Raw genomic sequence first — 22,243 nt, forward strand, 5'->3', positions numbered from 1 at the left:
ATAGGAGGAGGCTGTGTGGGAGGCCTGGGAGTCTGTGTTAGGGGAAGCTGTGCCTCCCGGGGGGCCAGAAGGACTCTCCTGAGTCACAGGACCAGCAGCTCACTCTTCCAGCCAGAACCACTTAGAACACCTGCTTCAGCACCTCATCCAAGAGCAGAACCTGTCCATTCAAGGCAGCCTAAGAGCAAGTTGTAGGCCTCCTTTTGTTTACAAAAGGAACCAGTTGAGAGGTCTGGGCCTGGCCCAGCAGCACAGCTTCCTCCCTTTTCAGTGACTCACCAGTTTCTCTGACTGAAGGCAGGGATGCTGGTCAGGCTCTGGTCGCTGGCCGGGTAATACTGCGCATATGATGGGCGGGTGTAGGGGACTGATGTACGTTTGTCCTCCTCATAGCTCTTCTTTGCTGCTTTTTTCTCAGCCTTGGTCAGCTTGTGATCCTTTCGGTTAAGGAGCAATGACTCATGCTCAAAAGGCTCCTGGGGACACAGGAGGATGTTGATTTAATTACCAGTCTTTGTACCAACATGAATGATATACAAAAAGCCTTACTTTGAAACCAAGAAAGAGCTGGCTATCTACAGTACTTAGCAAAGAGCCTGCTCTCAGACTCACAGGCACATTTACTCTTTCTGTCAAGAGCATAAATTCTCAACTCTAACCTGGCACCAGCTTTAGACAACCTACGTCTGCCTTCCATATCAAAATAACAGGAGGGTTCAGGGAATCACCACACTACATTTTCAAAACTTCTTTTGGCTAGGAAAACTCACCATGGCCAAATTATCCTCACGGCTGAGCTCATACTGCTAGGATGAGACAAGGATAGGATAGGTGATGGGGAGAGGGGAGGGGGACTGTCTGGGGCAAGGGAAAGAACCAGCTGAATTAATCTGCATGAAATAAAACTCTGGATGAAGGAGGCAGACAAGCCTCCCCCAGTGGAGAGTGCAGCACGGGGACACATGCACACCAGGTCCCACCTTGGTGATGAGGTGAGGGTACTTCAGACAGGCAAGTTGCAGGACTGGCTCCTTGATCCCCTTTACATTCAAGGATGTTTGGGGAGCTGGCTCCTTCTCCACGAAGTGCAGTAGGTTCTCCACCTCCTTTCGAGTAAAGTTCAGCATCGGATTGAGATCATCCACCACCCGATCTAGAAGGGAAAAGATATGAGGAAGTCAGGTCTCGGCAAAGGAGACCACAAAAGCACCACTCCAAGGACTGGCAGAGAGAAGAGACGTGGTGGGTGGCGTAACTGTCACTAATATCTAGAACAACTCGGGCCACTCTGTACCTAAAAGTCAAAGAGCAGGTCTGAGACCCTCATGAAACAGAAATATTTTAAGAGATACCTGCATAACCAGGCTCAGCTCTTATCATTAAACCCATCTTCAACAATTTGAGCTAAATGTCCTCATAAGCAATTATTTGCATCAAAAATCGAAAGCCTGCCTGTGTTTCCTCATCCTGCCCCTCTCCTCCTCTCCTTTGATACAATTAGAATGGCAGTCTGTATAAACGTCCTCTTCTGAGCCTGAGTGATGGCCCACCTGACATGCCCTGCTTCGAAATCTGACGGTCATAGATCTTCTTTTCGAGGGTGAAATCAGCCACAAGGCGATAGATGTGACAGGGCTTTTTCTGGCCATAACGGTATACCCGACATACAGCCTGAGCATCATGGCAAGGGTTCCAGGAAGCGTCAAACACCACCACTCGGTTGGCACCAATCAGATTCACGCCCAAACACCCAGCCCTTTAAAACACAAGCCAATAAGCACAGCAAATGATTAGTTTAAAGACAGTTTTCAGATAGGTTTTACCCCCTGTTACTCCTACCTGAGTAAGGAGGTATATTCCTACCTGAATATCCTCCTCTTTATCCTAAGCAGAACACATTGGAGGGTTCTGCGGAAGAACAGTACCTTCCTCAGGCACTGAAAGGGTGCCCTGAAGTTCCAACACAGAAGTACCTACCAGCTCAGAAAGAAAATCCACTCTCCACCACTCTGTGATGAGTGAGGAGTGATGTCACTGAGTGAGGGGAAGTGTCTGTGTTCCAATGTTTCTGATGTGTTTGGTCTAACAGCTTGGGAGAATGACTAGTTTATACCCTATCAAGGGCATTCTGATGCAGAAGGCAGCACAGCCTTCAAGCTGCTTGGCATGAGACAAATAATGCCATCAGCCTTTTATAGTTATATTGCACTTTGTACTTTATAAAAGCACTTTTACATTCATCACATCGTCTAAACCTCAGAACAGTCCTGAGAGAAAAGCTACTTTTGACCACTGTGAATGAAAGTCTCAGAGAAATTCATGACACTATCATTATTACCCTTCGAACAAAATTTCCTTTGGGGGCCCCCTCTCTCACCTCAAAAACAAGTCACAAATCTGAGATCTTTATCTCTTCTGACAGAACTTGGACAAGCCTTTGGGGTTCAGGCCCATGTGGCCAAATGCCCTGAATGCAGCCCTCTGACTTCCCCATTTCAGGATCCACTCACCTTGTGGAGAGAAGGAACAGCCAGGTGGTGAGGTTGCTGGGATCATTGAACTGATTAATGAGCCGCTCCCTCTCAAAGGCAGGGGTGCTACCATCTAGCCCTGGGACAGAAGGAAACAAACAAGAAATGGATGATGAGGACAGGGATACACAGAAAAATCAATGGGCAAACGGACTTTTAAAACAAAACAAGACAAACACTACAGTGCTCAGATTCCATGCCCTGGACATTCCATAGGCATCTACCATGAGACCCAGGCATCTATAAACTGTGTTTCTCCCTTTAGTACCTTGGGTCAAATCTAAGGCCAAGGTTCCTAGACTTCAGAGTGCATAAGAATCACCCTAGTTAAGCAAGCCTGGTAAGAACTGGTTTAAGGTAACTGCTCTGCCTCAGTCCTGTGAGTGAGTACAAAAGGACCAAGGGTTTTCTGTTTTGATAAGGAAGGATGATGCTCCTTCACCAGGCAGGAATCCATAATTAACAAACTCCTAAGGCTAAGGAGTTGCTTGAAGGAGACATTAAAAAAATACAAAAACCAAATGATCTGGAGCAATGGGATGGGACACTAGAATGAAAGGAGGGATGCTCACAAGAAAGAGAAAAAGTAGGCTTCAGTTAAGAAAAAGGAGTAAGGGAGGAGGGGTTACATTTGTCACCTGGAGGAAAGCAGAGAAGAAGGCAAAGCTAAGGGCATGAAATACTACATGGAGAACTGAATTACTACTGATGTAGGAAGCCTGGTATTAACTGCCTGGTATTAAAGGCTCCCTCAGTCAACACCCCAACCTGGCTTTCAACCTGAGTTCCCACAATTTCCAAGCGCAGGTCAGCACTGATTCATCACGGGACAAGCCTACAGTCAACACACGGATCTTGGCTGGCGGAGTCTCCTCACCATCCCCTGACCCTCCATTTCTCTCAATCTTTCCTTTAGGCCAGGGCTTCTCAACAAAAGGGATTTCCCCACCCTGCTCCCCGACAGGGAACATTTGGCAATGTCTAGAGATGGGTGGGTTGTTATAACTGCATGGCTGCTACTGCCATCTAGTGAGTGGAGACAGGAGATGCTGCTAACACTCTACAACGCCAGAGGCAGGCCTCTGTAACAATTAACTGGCCAAAATGTCAATATCTGGTCAGTAAGTGCCTGAAGTCAGTAATTTTCAACTTTTTTTTTCTTTACCACCCCATTAAGGAGCCTTTAAACACTCTTTTTTTTTCCCCTCAATCACCATGCTCTCCATTAAATTTTCATGCCACAGATATACTGTATACTATATAATTAATTAAATGCATATTTGTGCTTTATAATTCTAAAAAGTTCCCATTTTTTGGTCCCCTCGTGACCCGATTTTCACCTCGTTAGGGACACCTTCTCCCCAGTGAGAATACATGATCTAGGCTTGTGTTCACTGTTCTTGTGTGGCCTAGGATGATCTTTAGGCCACACCAGCTCTGTATATTCAATTTCTCTCCATCTTTGCAAGTCAAGTCCAAGTTCCACCTCCTCCAGGAAGCTTTCTCCAAGCATCCTCACCATGTCGATTCTGTCTGCTGTAGAACTCCGGTGAGGGCAGTCAGCCAGTGCTACCTTAAATCTGTTCTTGCACGCCAGGGTGATGGCAGGGCATCCGCCTTCAACATTTCTGCCCTCCTCGTACCTGGCCTAAGCTCCCCAGCCTTGTGCAGTGCCTCACACACGGCAGCTTGCTTTTAGTATCTCTCTGCTCCCTAGCTAAATCACAGATCTTCCTGTGCATGTGATGGAGAATGGAGAGAGGAGGAGAGAGGAGAGAGGGAGAGGAAACCCTTAGGCAGACCTTGCCAAGGCTCCGCAAACAAAGCAGTAATGAACTCACGGAAGTAGCTGATGTTTCGAACCCACTTCTGTACTCCTTGCCCCTCAGCACCAGGTAGACAGGGCACTTCTCGCTTCCCTAGGAACTCCTCGATTAAAGCCAAGGTGGAAAGGCTCTGGCTGAAAGGGACACATTTGGTTCAGAAGGTTCCCGGACCCGAGGGAATCTTGTTCCCCAGTAGGCTCCCCTCTAAGAATGAGAGCTCACGCATCCAACTACTCACAAAGAACCACCCTAGCTCATGAGGGAGAACAATCATCCACACACTTATCACCACCACCCCACCAAAAAATTCTCTAACCTATTACTTCCTTGATGGAAAAAATCCTGAGATTTAGCTCAGTACAGAGTAACACATAGCATCAGCATTAAAAACCAACACTGTATGAATATACATGAGATCGAATTATAGGCCACAGGCAATATTAGGATTTTACTAAGGAGACAGATCATTTAGCTGTTTCCAAGTTAAGCAGAAAGCTAGACCATAAAAGCAGTAGGACACTAGGCTCTGCCAAACTCAGAATCCCTGCTTTTTTGTCAGAGTATGTCACACATGGGAACCCCCACTCTGAGACTCCCAAGCCAGGCTCCTGCCACTTAGCTCTCACTGGAGCATAATCTAGTTGGAACAAAGGAGAGGCAATCTACTTTACACCTGTTTCTCTGAGAAGTGAGGCCTTGATGGGACTCAGAGCTCTCTCAAAACTGGGAAAAAATAACATTATTTATTTGGCTTTATATACAAAGCTTTAAAAAAAAGGTAGGGGCAGGCTGGGGATATAGAAGCAGATTTGACCAGAGGTCAGCAAATGTCTTCTGTAAAGGCCCAAACAGTAAATATTTTTAGGCTTCATAGACCATACATAGTCTGTGCTACATGTGTTTCTCTGTCTCTTTTTAATTTTTAAATTTTTTTTGGCTACACTGTGCAGCTCCTTGATCTTAGTTCCCCAACTGGGATCGAACCCGTGACCCCTGCAGTGGAAGAACAAAGTCCTAACACTGGACCACCAGGGAAGTCCCTGCATATGCTTCTTTAAAAAAAAAAAAAATTTTTTTTAAATGTAAAAACTAGCTCTCAGGCTATACAAAAACAGGCCAGATTTGGCCTGGGTCACAATTTGAAGGGTTAGACCATGATCTCCAACATAGTGACCTAAGGCCTCAAGTTGTTCTCTGCAGAGACTGCGTTGGATAAAAGAAGAAACGCTAAGAGACAAAGCACAAACAGCACTGGTTGCAGAGATGGGCATAAAATGGGGCCGGCGCAGTCCCGGACAGTCGCAGGCTGCAGGCGCTGCATCAGTCTTTACCAAAGACACACGCTAGGCCATTTCTTTTCCTACCTGAACACAAGGATCTTGTCTCCAAGCTTCACACTTTCCTCAATCAGGTGGAAAAGCAGTACCATCTTGGGAGAGTTCTCCAAGACACCAGTTTGGTAATTAGTCAAAAGGTCCTTGGCCTGTAGGAGAGGAAATGAGGCAGCTTGGAGCAGGCCGTAGCCAGACTACCAGAAAGACAATTCTCGCCCTCAAAGGCAGTAGCTCACGGGCAACCTGAATAGGTCCCTGCAGAGACCTTAGCGGACAGTGCACTGCGCATGCCCTACCCTCTCCCCACGAAGGCTCTCCGCCATCCCCTTTCAGCAGTGGCTTATGGATCTGCCTGACTCACCCATTCATATGTGACAATGTTGTTGCCTCGCTCCTGGAAAGGGTTGAAGCCGACCCCTTGGAGGAACTTGCTGTTGGTCGCCTCTCCCATTGAGGAGGCCAGGGCGCTGTCCTCCACCTTGCCCTTTGTTCCCTGTGATGGGCAGCGGGCACTAGTTCCCGCTGAACCAAGCTCTTCCACATCCAGGTCTTGCTCATTGGCCAGGTTCTCCTTCTGAAGGGCTTCATACAGCACGTCGGGGTGATTCCAGATCTGAGGTTCAAGTTAAAGGGGAGGTAGCACAGGGCTGAGAACAATCTAAGGGTGTCCCATGGACTCTGGCAACAGGCACTTGCCCACACACACCCCCCACAGCACCCACTGTCACACCCCAAATTAAAGTCTCCCCAACCCCACTGTAGCCAAAGAGCCTGCACATTTTCACTAACCGACTCTGATTTCCATGATACATGAATGGGAGAATTCACACCAGGAGGCATGCCAGTATGTTTGGTACATGACCAAAAAGGCTGCCACAAGCCTTGCATTCTTATTTAAACAAGAACATTCCTTTTTCCCCATGTGGTTACAGTCAACTACTGTATGAAGCTATGAAATCTCTCCTATGAAAAAATGTTTCTAACTTAAGATGATGATCAACTATAAATCATTTCAGGGACATTCTTGGCAGGAATTGAGAATTCCTGAGCAAAGTGGGTGGTGTTGGGGGGTGTGTGAGAAGGGTACATCAGCACCAAAGCATCCTCACAGACCATGTCTGCTTTAGCTTCCTGGCCCTGATCTAGGAAATATTTTGAAAGTCATCTGTCCCCAGACACACACCTTCAGCTGATTTATTAGAGCAGTGGGAATAATATCCAACAAGGTTAGTTGAGAGCTGTCAAAGGAACAGATCCCTTGTGAGGCAACTGAGAGCATCTGGCCAGGTCAAAGACAAGCCGGGGTTCGCCAGCCTGTTCACAAGGCTCAGTGCTAAAGATACTAGACTTTGCTGTCCCCAAACCATCTCAAGCATTATCAGAATAAAACAGATCTCAACCTGATTAAACATAGAATTAAATGGAAGGTATTCCTAATAATGTGCAAGTCTAAGCTATATATTTCTTGAATCCTGATTATGCTAGCAGTCAAAAACTCTGTCCCATGATGTTCCTCCAATCACTCCATGTCTCAGTTGAAAAACAATCAGTGAGAAAGGAAGTGATTTCTCAAGTTTGGTGTAAGAAGCTGTGCAGCTGCACAATTGCAAGGGGCACCATTTTCATTATAGTCTACGAGCGGCACTTTGGGGAACTGCTTTGCCTTGGAGCCCTCAGTGCAGTGAACTTCTTTCTTTATCAAGGATTCCCAGCAGGCATGACTCCCTTGGGACCATGAGCATCCTTAATCTCTATCTTAGTATTCCCCCGAGGCCTCAACACACCTTGCAGCATACACAGAAAGCCTTGAGAGGGTTCAGCCCCAGCCAGCCACTGTTACCACAGTCCCGGAAGCGGTCCATAAACTGTGTGTACAAATCTCGCTGGATCTGAGAGAGCCGCACCAGGATCACATTTTCTTCCTTGGCAGGGAGATGAATCTTCAGCACAGTGTGGCCTCTCCTACAAAGGTACAGATCAGAATTGACAAGGCAGTGTGGCCAGGAGGTGTCAGTGCAGGAAAACAACAGAATCCTGCATTGGTGCCACATATCCTTCCTTAGGACCTCAACATTCACAACAGCCTTGTAATAATGAGGACATGCTCAGCAACCAGCAGCAAGAAACTTATTTTGAGGATAAAAACTAAAGCAAAGAGGCAGAGTGACCTGTCCCAGGTGACTGAATGAGAGACAGAGACCAGGGGAACTCCAGGTTCTTAACCTGATCTAGGGCTGTTTCTCTAAGCTTTCTCCACACACGCCGTCTTCACAAGGAAAAACGAGGGAATGCTTCAGGTTGGCCAAACCTACATCTTCCAAGACGCTGAAACTGGTGAGGCCATTCCCCTGAAAACCATTTTATTCTTTTACTCAAGTCCTTGGTATGGTAGCTGTCTCTTGCTTCTCTCAGCAAGTAAGGCAGATATCCCTAGTAACTTCATAGATTAACTTCTGAGACATGCATTTCTGGGCCAGACTTTCCGAGAATGAACTACTGGATATCCACCATCTATTACCTGCTCAGGAAAAGCTATTCAGTAAAAGCAGAGGTTTACTACTGCCCTACGAGAAAGGGGTCCTCCCACCATAACCACCTTCCCCCTTCAGGAAAGCCTTGAGGGGTCTGTTCCACCAGGACTCTCCACGGATTTGGAAAATCCGAGGATGGCTCACCTCTGCACGAAGCCCTCCAGGAGGCTGTGCAGGACGTGGCTCCGGTACCGCATGAGGCGGACGTCCTGAGGTGTGCTGTCAATACACTGTCCATTCAGGATGGGGCGCTCAAACATGTTGCTGAACTCCTGCCGGGTGCCGAGGAAGTCTGGGCGCACAAAGTCCACCATGCACCAGTACTCGATGAGGTTGTTCTGCAGGGGGTACCCGGTCAGCACCACCCGGCGGCGGGAGCGGATGTTCTTCAGGGCCTGGGAGGTGCTGGCCTGGCAGTTTTTGATGCGGTGTCCCTCGTCACAGATCACCACATCAGGGCCAGGGCGGCATAAGGCCTTCTCAAACTCTAGGGAGGGAAGAGGATCCGGAGTAAGAGGGTGAGAGGGCCTGCTCTTAGTCAACAATATGAGAAGTGGGGGTGCACCCTGGAGGAGACAGAAGAAATGAAGGAAGCAGGAAAGCGAGAGTCAGCCCCCAGCGGTGAAAGGGAGCCGGCCACTCCAGTTCCTGTGCATCTGGTGTGGCACATGACCCTGGCCTACTGACTCTTGCAGTAAATCTCCCTTTTCCCTCTTTCCTTTCCTGATTTTCTTTTCCCTTTAGGCTAAGAATAAAACTGACTTGCATTCCTAGGGCTTACACCAACTAGGCAGCAGACGGCATGACTTTCAGAGTACTAGTCTAAAGGATTAAAAAGGCATCTGGGATGATTCTGATGGGAATAACCCAGACCCTTCCACAGGCTCTCATCACTGTCTTGGAGCCACCCGAGAGCTGGCTGGTGGGAGCTAACTAAAGGACAAGGTCTTCCTGGAGTTATTTGCTGCTCATTGCTAAATGTCAAAGTCAGCCACAGAAGCAAACAGAGAAAACAGAATCTCATAGATGAAGAGATCTATGAAATGAAACATCCTCTGAAACTTAAAAGTACTTTTTTCCCAAATAGGCCAAGGCCCCTCAAACGAGAGAAGAGAGCTAGAACTATGAGAAGAATGGCTTTCACCAAAAAGAAAACCGTGATAAATTCTTCTTTTATAAATTCACACAAACAGTACTACTACTACTCCGTGTATTAGTAATTTAAATACTTTATATTGTGTTAATGCTGTCTCAGAACATTCTGGGAAGTAGTAAAGGGAGCAGCTGCTCTTCTAATTGTTCTGTGAAGACATAGGGGAGTCTTGCCCAAGCCAGTCTGTGGCCTGGCTGACCCAGAATTCCACTGTCTGCAGAGAAAGCAGGGCCTTCCAAGAGCCACTGGCCAGAGCCAGTCTTATCTCAGGGACCAGGATTTCTGGTTCATGACCACGTGACTCACATCAATAATGCTCCCCATGTGATTAGGTACTAGAGCAGACACTACTTCTTTTCCCCAAGTTACCCCCTAGAATATCCCCAGAGAGGCCACCCACCTCTTCGAAACTCCTGCTGTCGGTCTTCCTCATCCAGATCAATGATAACCGGGTGAGAACGTTTCTTGGCTTTCTTCGGTCTACTTGTGGCAAAGGATTTCTTCAGGGTGAGGAGCCTGTACATTTCGTACCCCATCAGCAGCACCCCTCCCTCTGACACCCAATCAGCCATCACTTTAGCACGAGCTGCCATTGTCCTGCAAGAGTGAACAGAAAGAACACATTATTGCTTCCCCGGTTCTGCAGGAAGAACTCCTCACAGTCAAAGCTGTGCTGATGTACAGTCAGAAGTCCCTCTCACCACAGACTTCATGCGGCAGCATCACAGGGCTGGCCAGTTGCCCAAGGACTTATTACAGACAAACTAACTGCACTGAGGACGGACTAGGTCCTGGTGATGGTTAAATAGCAAAAACCAGAGATTCAATGGTACAAATAAAAGTGACAATCCCCTTAGATGTACGCATTATTGTTCAGACACTAAGTTGCCTGACTGTGAGACTCCATCAACTGCAGCACACCAGGCTTCTCTGTCCTTCACTTTCTCCCAAAGTTTGCTCAAATTCACGCCCACTGAGTCAGTGATGCCATCCAATCATCTCATCCTCTGCCACCTCCTTCTCCTTTTCCTTCCATTTTCCCCAGCATCAGGGTCTCTTCCAGTGAGTCAGTTCTTCGCATCAGGTGGCCAAAGTGTACATTACATGCATGACTATAATACTACATTTGAGGGAGAGCTGCAAGTTATTATCATAATATATACAAAGTAGTAAAAGCAAAGGCAACATCCTGCATTTCACCTGCCCAGGCCCTGGTGAATGAAGAGCCAAGGACACAGAGTAAAGGAAAAAGAATAGCTGAGACCGGATGCCACTCAGCACATCCCTCTCCTCCTGAACAACTGAGCTCTGGCTCTATTTCATTAACCACATGTGGACTGACAGTCCTGAAATCTAGAAAAGAGCAGGTGATCGGCTACCTATGGAGCCACCCACAGGCTCTTCATTTTCATGTGTGTGACCAAACATCACAAAAGGTGACCTCTGCAGAAAAGAAAGTCTACTTTTTCAGTTATCCATATCAACATGGGGAAAGCGTGGCATGGATAGCTGGCTTGGATCAGGATCAGGATATAGGTTTAAATTTCTGGAAAGCAGGTTGAATTTACAGAATGGAAATATAAATCATTATATTTAGATCCAAAACAAACAAAAAAATGGTTTGCATCTTTTAAAGCTTGGAAGTTGTACCATTAAGGGTCAAATATAGATTAGTGCTTATAAGAGGAAACTGATGGTTAGGTTTCTAATAGAAGGTGAATGTAAAAGGTGAAAAGATAGAAGACAGAAAGTTTCATGCTATCATGTTGAACTGTATGCATGGGAAAATGTGACCATGCACACAGATTTTTCAGGATATAAAAACGTCTTCGAGCAGAATACAAGAATTTCTGTGCTACATAACTCTGACTATTGAAAAACTAGGAAGAGAAAAAAATGAGTAGCAAGAAGAGAGAGGGGGATACATCAAGAAACCAAAAGGAATCTGGGAGGACAAGGCACATACCCAGAGAGACTGACTGCCTTGACTCCAGACCCTGGGAAGAAGTCTAAAAGGAAAAGGGCGAACGGAGGGCAGGCCACCTACTTGTGCTCATCGTTCAAGATGTGAACTTTAAAGAACCGAGGCTGGACTTCTTCAGGCTTATTGTCAGCTGGAAGGGCTTCAGGAGCTGGGAGCCACATGTTGAACTCTGCCAGCCAGTTCTGCAGAGTATTAACCTGTCAGAAAGTTAAGTCCAAAAAGGGTGTTTTAGGGAAGAACCTCAGAACTGAGTCTACCAGGGTTTTTAGAGCCCATAAGGCATTACCCCAGAGCTCTGCAGAGGGTGAGCAAGTGGTGCCCGCCCCAACACTTACTGGCACAATGGCAAGGACAGTTTTGGCTGGCGTGTGGCGGAAGAGAACGTCGATGAAGGAGATCACTTGCAAAGTTTTCCCCAAGCCCATGCTGTGGGCCAGGATACAGCCAAAGCCACTACTGGTCTTAAATCTCTCCAGGGACTCAACCAGGTTATCGTAGAGGAATCGGATCCCACCAATCTGACAGGGAACAAACACAAATATCTTTGGCTGGCAAAGACCAAGGGTCTAGTTTACTTTCTTTGGAACTAGTCAAAATTAAGTAGATGAGCAGACATTAGACCAGACAGCTGGTGTGAGTGGCTACAGAAGTTTCCCAGAACCCTGGCTAGTTTATTGACTGGTGACATTCTTCTTGGAGAACACAGAGAAAAGCACTGACCTAGTAGAGTAGCCCATCTGAGGCAAGAATCTGGACTACCAAACTCCTGCTTGGGTCTTTAACTCAGTCTTGGCCTGGCTGCCCCTGGTTGCTTACTTCAAGGCAGCCCATTCCATGAGGAGAAGTTCTTACTGTTAGAGTTCTTCTGTTGAGTCAACCTCTGCCTTCCTGGAGCTTTTATTCACTGGTCCTACTTCTGGTTCTGGGTCAACACAAACTGCTCTGAGCCTTCCTATCAGAAAGTCTCTCAGACTTCTGAGTCTCACACCTCTCCTGGAGCCACAAGTTCCCACCAAGGCACTGCTCTTCAGAGAGTATCTTGATCAGTCATCTCACAGGAGGTGGCTCAAGATTATTAACCCAAGAGATTAGCACCTTTTACATAACAGGGCATGTCTCAGGGTTGTCCCTTCCCACCCATCAGAAATCCTGAAGCATCAACTGTTAGGAGGAAGAATCAATCAGTAGCTGCTCATGGTACCAAACAAGTACTTCACAGGCTGTGATGCTAACAACCGCCAGCAGGCGATGTCCACAGCAAGGAAGCTGAAAGGAGACAGAGAGGAGAATCCAGATTTACTGTACCTGATGAGGTTTCACCGCCCGTGCCAACTGAGGGGCCAGGAAGACATTCTCCTCCTCTGGAGGGTGGTTCAGGTTGACAAGGACCCGCCCCAGAGCATCACGCTGATTTAAGACGTCATTCACATGGGTGCCACCCTTCTCCTCTTCCTCATCCTCCTCACTGACAGACTCACTGCTGTCCACAATGTGCAGAGTATCCTCCTCTCCAGAGCTCAGTTCAATCACCTCTGAGACAGCCAGCCAAGTAAAATGAAAACAAGGACTCAGGGAGCAGATATAATTCACTGTAACTTATGGTAAGGGAGCATGGAAACAATGTTAGAACTTGTTACCATTCATAAAAATTTTGATTTTTAATTTTTCTCTCTTCCAGCTTCAAGTTAAGACAAGGGAAAAACATATTTACCAAGGAGACTCAGGGAAATTTGCCATGGTCAGACCCTAAACGGAATAAGGAAGGACGGAACTCTTTTCTATTCGGAGGGAAAGCTAATCTCTCGGGGTGAGCACTGGGTCGGGAGGAAGGAGGGGCATCTCTGGCTCCATCTTACCATCTCGACTGCTTTTTTCATCCTCGCTGCCACTGCTACTGTCCAAACAAATGACTTCCTGGGTCAAGACGCGAGGAGGCAGTTGGGGACCATCGCTTGCTCTTAAGACAATTTCCTCTGGGTGGGGGAGGTGGAGATGGAAGAGAATGTCATTTAGCTGAAACATATTTTCCAAAATAATTTGCCCTCCTCCTCCTGTATTGTTCTTGGGGGGACCATCCTCTGAGGAGACAAGTAGAGGACATCTTAAAAACTTCAACCCTCTTCCCAAATTCCCTTTTCTCTACCGGCTCTTACTTCTAGCACTCACCTGACCACTAGAAAATGTCCTAATCCTTTGGTACATTAAGATTCAGGGGGAAAATCTAAATAAGACCAATTTGAGGAAGTACCAAGTTAAGTATCCATCTTAACTTTTCAAACAAGAGCCTTCTGAATGGACTGAAAGGATTCCTGAGAGGCCACCATCTGATTCCAGATCTGTCCTTGACACTGTGGGCACCGAAGGTCTCTCCTCACTTGGGCGCGGGGCCCCTCCTGCCCCCTCCACGGCTTACCGGGAAATAACTCGAGGGGGACGGTGGGAATGGGGGCTGCGTAATCCTTTCTCTGCTGCTCCAGGCGCTTCCTTCTTTCCAATTCTTCCTGTTGTGCTGCTTTGGTAACTGGCTCCAACTGATCCTCCCGGAGAAGCTTTCTAAATATTAAAATAAGAGTGAGCGCTTCAGTTCACTTGTGGTTGAGTAAGGTAACGCCAAGCTGAAGAGGGAAATCACCACTGCTGGGAGAAGAAGCCGCGTCAGTACCACTACACCCACGCAGTGGGTAAGGTAAAAAAACAAACAAACAAACACATAAATAGGACTTCAAGGCTCAGGTGCTTTTGGGCTAGTATGTTTTTCATATTATTTAACTTCCTGACACATCACCCCGCTGACTCTTCTTGGTACCTAACAGATCAAGAGTGAAATAGAGTAACATGTGATCCACAAAGCTGGAAAGCAGTACAAAAGACAGACTTGCTATATGGGAAAATAAGACTGTGGATGATTTTGCATCCTTATTTCCCAAACTTAAGAGTACATTTTCAAGTCATCATTCTGTTTAGAAAAAAATGAGGGTAGGAAGAGAAGGAAATGGCAATCCACTCCAGTGTTCTTGCCCTGAGAATCCAAGGGACGGGGGAGCCTGGTGGGCTGCCATCTATGGGGTCGCATAGAGTCAGACATGACTGAAGCGACTTAGCAGCAGCAGTAGCAGGATGAGAAAAATATCCTTTGTCTCCTTTCAAGAGGAAAACTGTCATGGGTAGAAGAAAGGACTGCTGGAGATTTGGACAGGTAAGGAAGTTCACATCTGCTGATCTCTTAGGTTAAAGAAGCAGCCTTGGTTTGGACTAGACAATCCTCTTCCAACTGATGTTGAGTTCTGAGAAGGAGAACTCAAACTCTTTTATCTCCTTGTATTTGGAAACATAAGAAAAAAATAAAGGAAGTAACAGACTCCAACCAGAGCATCCTATGGATGCTTCCCTGGCCTCCAGACGGTAGGACATCCCCAGTGGTGCTCAAGTGCCAACCGCATCCGCTCTGCATCCTCAGATAGTCCAGACCCAGTGGTCCCGAGCTGCAGCTTCACTATTAATTGGGGCACATAGCCTACATTTTTCTCCTTGGGAAACAGAACTCTCCTGATCAAACCAGTCCTTCTTTGAAGGCTGTTCTACCGACAGCCTTCAAATGAAGGTAATATTTCTACTCCCTCCCTTCTCTCCCCCAGAGCATAGCTCACCGTATGTTTCTTCTCATGTGGGAGGGTTTCTGAGCTCTCTTCTTTTTGGGGTCCTCGGAGGCAAGGCTCTTGCCTTGGTGGCGCCTAAGCTGCTCTGAAGGCTCAGACTGAGATGAGGTAGTTGAAGTGCACCGTGGTGGCTGCTGCCCATCTTCTCCCAGCTGGGCACACTCAGTACCACACATGTCTTCCAGGGATGGGTCTGAGGAGACAAATGGAAAGAGGTGCCAGGGATCAACTTTACTGGAGGAAAAGCGGGTTCTGATGCCAGACACGCCAGGGTCAGATCTCAACTCAGCAACTTATTAGAACTTATTAGCGGGTGAGCTAAGAAGGCAAGTTACATCTCTCTGAACCTCAATGGACTTATCTATAAAACGAGGATAGTAATTTCCACACTTCAGAGCTGTTGTGAGGACTAAATAGAGGGCATGCTTAAAACCAAGCCTGGCCCAGAGTAGGCTCACAACAAATGTGAGCCATCATTCTTGGTGTAATTTAGCACTATGTTCAGAGTGAGGAAGTGTCAGGGCCTCAGACCACTCAGAAAGGGACACCGAGTTTCAAATACAGCTCACACTCACTTGTATGACTCTAAGCAAGTCTCATCTGGCCAACAGGGAGACCACTCCTCCTATCAGTGCCTTAAAAGTGTTCATTCAATTTGCCACCCATTTAATGAGAGCTCACAACACGGCAGGTACTGTCCTAGATGCTTCAAGGAATACTTGAACGATTCCTTCCCTTCCAGGAGTTTGTCTTCTAGACATAATAAGGCAAAGTGTGCTAAATACCATTACCATAGGAGGGGCAGGGCAACTCAAAGAAGGTACCATATTTGAGCCAGAAGTAATTAGCTAAGCCAAGAATAATTGTGTTAGGGTCATAGGAATATGAAAGGTACTATTTCATAGGATAATCACACAAGGAATTATATGGAAGGTAAAATGTAAGTGAGAACTTAAAAGATGAACAGAACGACTAATGGTATATTATTGCCTTCAGGATGGGGGCCAAGTGGGAAGAAATTCCTGGCAGAGGGAATGTCATTTGTGGTATCGACCACCAACAAGAACTGGGGTTGCAGGGGGAAGGTCCCTGTGCATGCCCCTCTCCTCATCAGCTGAGCTGCATTCTGTTCGTGGGATGGGCAGGTCCTGCAGTCACTCAGACCTGTCCCCACATCTGCCAGAGCCTCCCAGATACAAGCTCCACACAATCAAAAGGTCTCTCCCAAAGGTAAGAAGGGTTCAAAACAAGAGCAGAAGTGCTGAAACTTGGGTGATCTAGTCCATGCCACCTGGCTCTCAGGCAGCAAGGACTCAGAAAGTCTGCCCTTTTGGTGGGATTGTTTCTGTTTGTTATTTTAGATTTACCAGTTTTCTACTAATATCCTTTTTCTGTTACAATGGGATCCTATCTAGCATAGAGAGCACATTGCATTGAGCTTTCAATGTCTTTTCAGTCTTCCCTAACTGTGGCAGCCTATTCTGGTCTTTCACAAACTTGATTTTCTTTTTTTTGCCCACACCATGTGGCTTGTGGGATCTTAGTTCCCCAACCAGGGATCGAACCCAGGCCCCAGCACTGAAAGCGCTGAGTCCTAACAACTGGACTACCAGGGAGCTCCTGACCTTGATACATTTTTGAAGAATACTGGTCAGGTGGCTTTGTAGACTGTCCCCAAATTTCAGTTTTTCTGATGATTAGTTTGGAGGTTATGTTTTCTAGGAAAGAATATCACACAGGTGAAGTGTTCTTCTCATCACGTCTGATCAAGGTAATGGTATCAACATGGGTTATTCCTGGTGACATTAACCTTGAAGTGGTGTTTACTGGATTTTTCCACTGTAAAATTACTATTTTTCCCCTCCCATACTTTATTCATAAGAGGCCAATCACTAAGCCCAGCCTACACTCAAGGGGAAGAGAATTACACTCCATTTCCTGGACGGAAGGGCATCAAAGAATTTCTGGACATATGTTAAAACCACATACAAAAAAAAAAAAAAAAAAGAACAGAGTTAAAGCAAAAACCATAAACACACACAGACAAATGTTTTGGGGGGGAATACTTTGAGGCTTTGAGAACACAAATATCCTCAAAAGTTTCATTCACTAATTTTAACATTCATCAGTGGATTCTACATAGAGCAATTATTACGGTGGTGTTCTAACAGTGGTTTTCTATTTCTGTCTTTCCTTACACACTTATTATCTGGAATTTTTCTGTAAGGGAGATTTTTCCCTTCTCCCTCATTTATATATTCAACATTAAAATATATATTTATCAGTATGGACTCAAGAAGAAACATTTAACCTTGTAGACTTGGGTAAAGAGAGGCCAGAGATTTCATACACCTCATTAAGTGAACCAGTAAGTGGATGCCCTCAAGCTGAAAAAAGACATACTATGGGTCATCATCCTATGAACTTAACCACCAAAAAATACCAAACGGCCATCTCACCAGTCAGTGATTGAGTAAGAGAATCATGAGTGTCCCAGATACTGCTACTGCTCACCGTACCCAGTCTGATGTAGCCCCTGGCCACCCTGATACCATTCTGGGTTCCTTATGGTCTCTTTCATGTTGATGCCAGATTCCAAAACAGCACAGAGTTGGAAACTAATGTTTCCTAAGAGCTAACAGAGCAAATGGGCTCAGTATGGACACTGAAGCCGGACTGCCGGGCTGTAAACACCAGCTCTGCCCCTTATTACAACCTTTCTGGTCCTCAGTTATAAAAAGGGAATAGTAACTGTAGTGTCGTTCCTCAACCTCAGAGGATTGTGGCGATGATTGTGAGGTGGCCTAAATAAAGTGCTAAGACAGTGCCTGGCACACTGTAAACACCATATAAAACTGCTGCTGCTTTTACTATGACTACCATTAGTCCAGGTACAAAGAATGGGTTTGGTTTCTTCTCTTCTTTCTTTCCTACAATAATTCTACAAGGTGAATTATGCTCCCATCATTCTAGTCCCCCCCGCCCCCATTCTAAATATGATACACTGAAGCACTAAAAAGTTAAAAAGACTTGCCTATGGGTATACAGGAAATAAGCAGAAAAACAGGAGCAGATAGCTAAAAGGATGAACTTTGTAGTCAGGCAACCCTGGTGGTGAATCTTGGCTCTGTCACTTATTAGCTCTATGCTCACGAGGTCAACTTCTCCGAGCCATAGTTCACATTTGTAAAATGAGGATGCAAACAGTTCTCTCATGGAAAATATTATTCTTTATTAGTCTGCTGAACTCCATGGAACTCCATACTCCCACAACTACATTCAACAGTCTGGGAGCACACAGAGCTCTGGGGCTTGGTCAGGCACGCTGGGTAGCAGTATTTATTTGTGTGGAGATCTCAAACTTCAATTATATATCCTAATCAAAGATCAGAAATAAGAAAGGAAAAGGAAAAGTAGAACTGACATATGCAAAGTGCATTTTGTTATTAGAAAATGAGTATTTCTTACAAAACACACACCCCACACTCTAAATCTTTCCAGTTGATACTGCCACAAACCAGACACTGTTGCCTCTCCTGTCCCCTTGCTTTTAATTTAGCCTAACATAAATTTGAGTATCTGCTATGTACCAGGCCCTGTGCCAAGGCACAATGCAGCGGTCCTCATAAGGACACACGTCATTACCTATACAGTGGAGTGCTTTACAGCAGTAACACCTGAGGAAGGACACCTAATCCAGCCTTGCCTATCAGTGGTTAATGGGGGCACTTCCTTGGGAAACGTGAGACCTAGGTTTAACCTAACAGAATGGATAAGCACCAGCTAGTAAAGGAAGAATAGAACATTCTAGACAGACAGAGGCGCATAAGCAAGAGGAACAGAGACTCTAAACAAGGTGGAATGGTTAGGAAAGTACAGGCAGTTCAACACTGGCTAAAGTGAAGTAAGCAAAACCGCAGCAGGAGTGGCACTCCCCCGACACTGCAGCTTGACCTACACACCAATTTCCACTCAGGGCTGGGTTGGCACACCTCAAGTTAGTGTTTTGCTGGGTCCTCTGAGCTGGTTAGATAATGACCTTTGATGCTCTCCTGGCCTTAAAGCCTTTTGTTTTCGTTTCTATTTCACAAGCAAATTTATTGAGTAACCACTTGGAGGAACAGCTGGAGGCAAGGTTAGAAACTAGGCAGGACACAGTCAGAGTATAGTGGACAGGCACAGGGTCTGAACTTCATATACTGGGTACTGCAAACTTGTTGCCAACTATTGTATTTATTTCTTCTGGTTTCTGCCTTGCAGAGTGGGCTGTCCCTGGGAGGCAGAAGAACAAACCTGATAGCCTTTGAATGTCATAAATTTACTACCTAACATTCCAGCTTGTGAGGCCTGGCTGTGAATTTCTGTCTGGCATGGGGCTGAATGTAGCCAAGCACAGTAGCAATTTGCAAATGATCAAACACAGTAGATACAATTTTCATGAACAAAGAGTTCAGACACAGGTTTCCCCTTTCCTTTATATACAGGACACAGGTCTAAATCAGTTTCTCACCACCTACTATTCTTTGAATGAATCCTCAGCTTCTGTGTTCAACAACTACTGTTTGCTTGTTAAAGTGGCTTTAGTTTACAGATGTGCCCAGATGTGCTAATATTTAAAGTCTGTTGTCATGGAAGTCAGTGTTTTACAGCTGTTTCGTTACTGCTTCACGACACTTAACTGTGATGCTTTTGGTTTCTATATAGCATTATAACATATACCAATGGTCCCCAACCTTTTTGGCACCAGAGACCAGTTTCGTGGTAGACAATTTTCCCACGGACCAAGGTCAGGGAGAGAGAGTTTCTGGGTGATTCAAGCATATGACATTTATTGCGCACTTAGTTATTACATCAGCTCTACCTCAGATTATCAGGCATCAGATCCTGGAGGTCGGGGACCCCTGATATACACTACGTCTTAAACTAATTTTAATAATAAAACTGTTATTTCAAAATTAATATAACTGATTTTCCCTGAGTCAAAATATAACTTTTCACTGTGCTCTTTTGTACCTTCTAAATATTGAACCACACGAATTTACAACCTATCCACAATCATTGATTTGACTTTCAAATGATAGCTCACTCCAAAATTCTAAAATATAATCCACCAAAAGTCACCGAGGAAAAAAAATTCAAGTCAACAAAGAAGTAGAGGCATGTGCTTTGACAAAGGAAAATTAGTGTCTTCAGTGGTTTAAAAGTCAGTGACTATTACCACCTAAGCTCAGGATCATGGAATCAGATCTGGTGACAAATACCTCTGAACTTTCTTCCTCATGCAAGCCAGCTGTGAGGAGTAATCACCAAAGTTATATAAACACCAACAAACACTTACATAAGCTTCTCAGGAATGAGTTATAAACCCCACCATAACAAATATGATAGGCAAATAAGTAGCTTTGGAAAAAAAAAAAAAAACCCTACCTCAATCTTATCTGTATAAACAAAGATCAGTGGATTCCAAGTCTTACCATGTACCTCCTGACATGATGTGGAAGGATATATACACCACAACCTATGATGTATGTGTGTCCAAACACTGAACCTGAATCTGAAAACACCTAGATATCACATTCCCAGTTTGCAAAAATACAGGGAACAAAGGACTATGTTAAACTTGGTAAGACCATATGGATGCAATCAGCAAAGTCTAGAAACTACAGAACAAGTGAGTCCTTTTCTTCTATCAATAAATTGCAAGGGAAAAAAAACCCCAAAAGATCATATCTTAGGGACTTCATATTTAGAGAACAGATTAAATATACTCTGAAGTTTTTATAGATAAAATCTTTAATAGATTTATTTTATAAGTAAATAAAATTTTAACTTGTTTTATAGATAAATTTTATTTATTTTTATTTACTTTTATTTATTTAATAGATAAAATCTTCTATAGACAAAATCTTACAGAGTTAAGGAACTTCAGTTCAGTTCAGTTCAGTCGCTCTGACTCTTTGTAACCCCATGGACTGCAGCATGCCAGGCCTCCCTGTCCATCACCAACTCCTGGAGTTTACTCAAACTCATGTCCATTGAGTCGGTGGTGCCATCCAACTATCTCATCCTCTGTCGACCCCCTCTCCTCATGCCTTCGATCTTTCCCACCATCAGGGTCTTTTCAAATGAGTCAGCTCTTCACATCAGGTGGCCAAAGTATTGGAGTTTCAGCTTCAACATCAGTCCTTCCAATGAATATTCAGGACTGATTTCCTTTAGGATGGACTGGTTGGATCTCCTTGCAGTCCAAGGGACTCTCAAGTCTTCTCCAACACCACAGTTCAAAAACATCAATTTTTCGGCACTCAGCTTTCTTTATAGTCCAACTCTCCCATCCATATATGACTACTGGAAAAATCATAGCTTTGACTAGACGGACCTCTGTTGGCAAAGTAATGTCTCTGCTTTTTAATATTCTGTCTAGGTTGGTCATAACTTTTCTTTCAGGAGCAAGTGTCTTTGAATTTCATGGCTGCAGTCACCATCTGCAGTGATTTTGGAGCCCCCAAAATAAAGTCTGTCACTGTTTTCATCACTTCCCCATTTATTTGCCATGAAGCTGATGGGACTGGATGCCATGATCTTAGTTTTCTGAATACTGAGTTTTAAGCCAACTTCTTCACTCTCCTCTTTCATTTTCATCAAGAGGCTCTTCAGTTCTTCTTTGCTTTCTGTCATGAGGGTGGTGTCATCTGCATATCTGAGGTCATAGACATTTCTCCCGGCAATCTTAATTCCAGCTTGTGCTTCTTCCAGCCCAGCGTTTCTCATGATGTACTCTGCATAGAAGTTAAATAAGCAGGGTGACAATATACAGCCTTGACATACTCCTTTCCTGATTTGGAATCAGTCTGTTGTTCCATGTCCAGTTCTAACTGTTGCTTCCTGACCTGCATACAGATTTCTCAGGAGGCAGGTCAGGTGGTCTGGTATTCCCATCTCTTTCAGAATTTTCCAGTTTGTTGTGATCCACACAGTCAAAGGCTTTGGCATAGTCAATAAAGCGGAAGTAGATGTTTTTCTGGAACTCTCTTGCCTTTTCCATGATCCAACGGATGTGGCAATTTGATCTCTGGTTCCTCTGCCTTTTCTAAATCCAGCTTGAACATCTGGAAGTTCACAGTTCACATACTGTTGAAGCCTGGCTTGGAGAACTTTGAGCATTACTTTGCTAGAGTGTGAGATGAGTAAAATTGTGCAGTAGTTTGAGCATTCTTTGGCATTGCCT

At 45.2% G+C, this 22,243-nt stretch overlaps 1 protein-coding gene across 2 annotated transcripts in view; it reads right to left on the reverse strand.

Moving 5' to 3' along the window:
• Nucleotides 1–22,243, reverse strand: part of RAD54L2 (RAD54 like 2) — a 90,760-nt gene that overhangs the window by 13,619 nt on the left and 54,898 nt on the right. For both annotated transcript variants that reach the window (XM_006044997.4, XM_044933905.2), the window contains 16 exons: nucleotides 15,007–15,208; nucleotides 13,773–13,912; nucleotides 13,216–13,332; nucleotides 12,665–12,891; nucleotides 11,695–11,877; nucleotides 11,423–11,556; nucleotides 9,776–9,972; nucleotides 8,367–8,709; nucleotides 7,476–7,653; nucleotides 6,053–6,304; nucleotides 5,722–5,840; nucleotides 4,373–4,491; nucleotides 2,511–2,610; nucleotides 1,551–1,756; nucleotides 981–1,153; nucleotides 280–476 (listed from right to left, as the gene is read on the reverse strand). In XM_006044997.4, the coding sequence (XP_006045059.1) occupies nucleotides 280–476; nucleotides 981–1,153; nucleotides 1,551–1,756; nucleotides 2,511–2,610; nucleotides 4,373–4,491; nucleotides 5,722–5,840; nucleotides 6,053–6,304; nucleotides 7,476–7,653; nucleotides 8,367–8,709; nucleotides 9,776–9,972; nucleotides 11,423–11,556; nucleotides 11,695–11,877; nucleotides 12,665–12,891; nucleotides 13,216–13,332; nucleotides 13,773–13,912; nucleotides 15,007–15,208 (2,887 nt within the window). The remainder of the gene's footprint in view (nucleotides 1–279; nucleotides 477–980; nucleotides 1,154–1,550; nucleotides 1,757–2,510; nucleotides 2,611–4,372; nucleotides 4,492–5,721; nucleotides 5,841–6,052; nucleotides 6,305–7,475; nucleotides 7,654–8,366; nucleotides 8,710–9,775; nucleotides 9,973–11,422; nucleotides 11,557–11,694; nucleotides 11,878–12,664; nucleotides 12,892–13,215; nucleotides 13,333–13,772; nucleotides 13,913–15,006; nucleotides 15,209–22,243) is intronic.

The sequence above is a fragment of the Bubalus bubalis genome, chromosome 21, assembly GCF_019923935.1.
Source record: "Bubalus bubalis isolate 160015118507 breed Murrah chromosome 21, NDDB_SH_1, whole genome shotgun sequence".
NCBI classification, from domain to species: domain Eukaryota; kingdom Metazoa; phylum Chordata; class Mammalia; order Artiodactyla; family Bovidae; genus Bubalus; species Bubalus bubalis.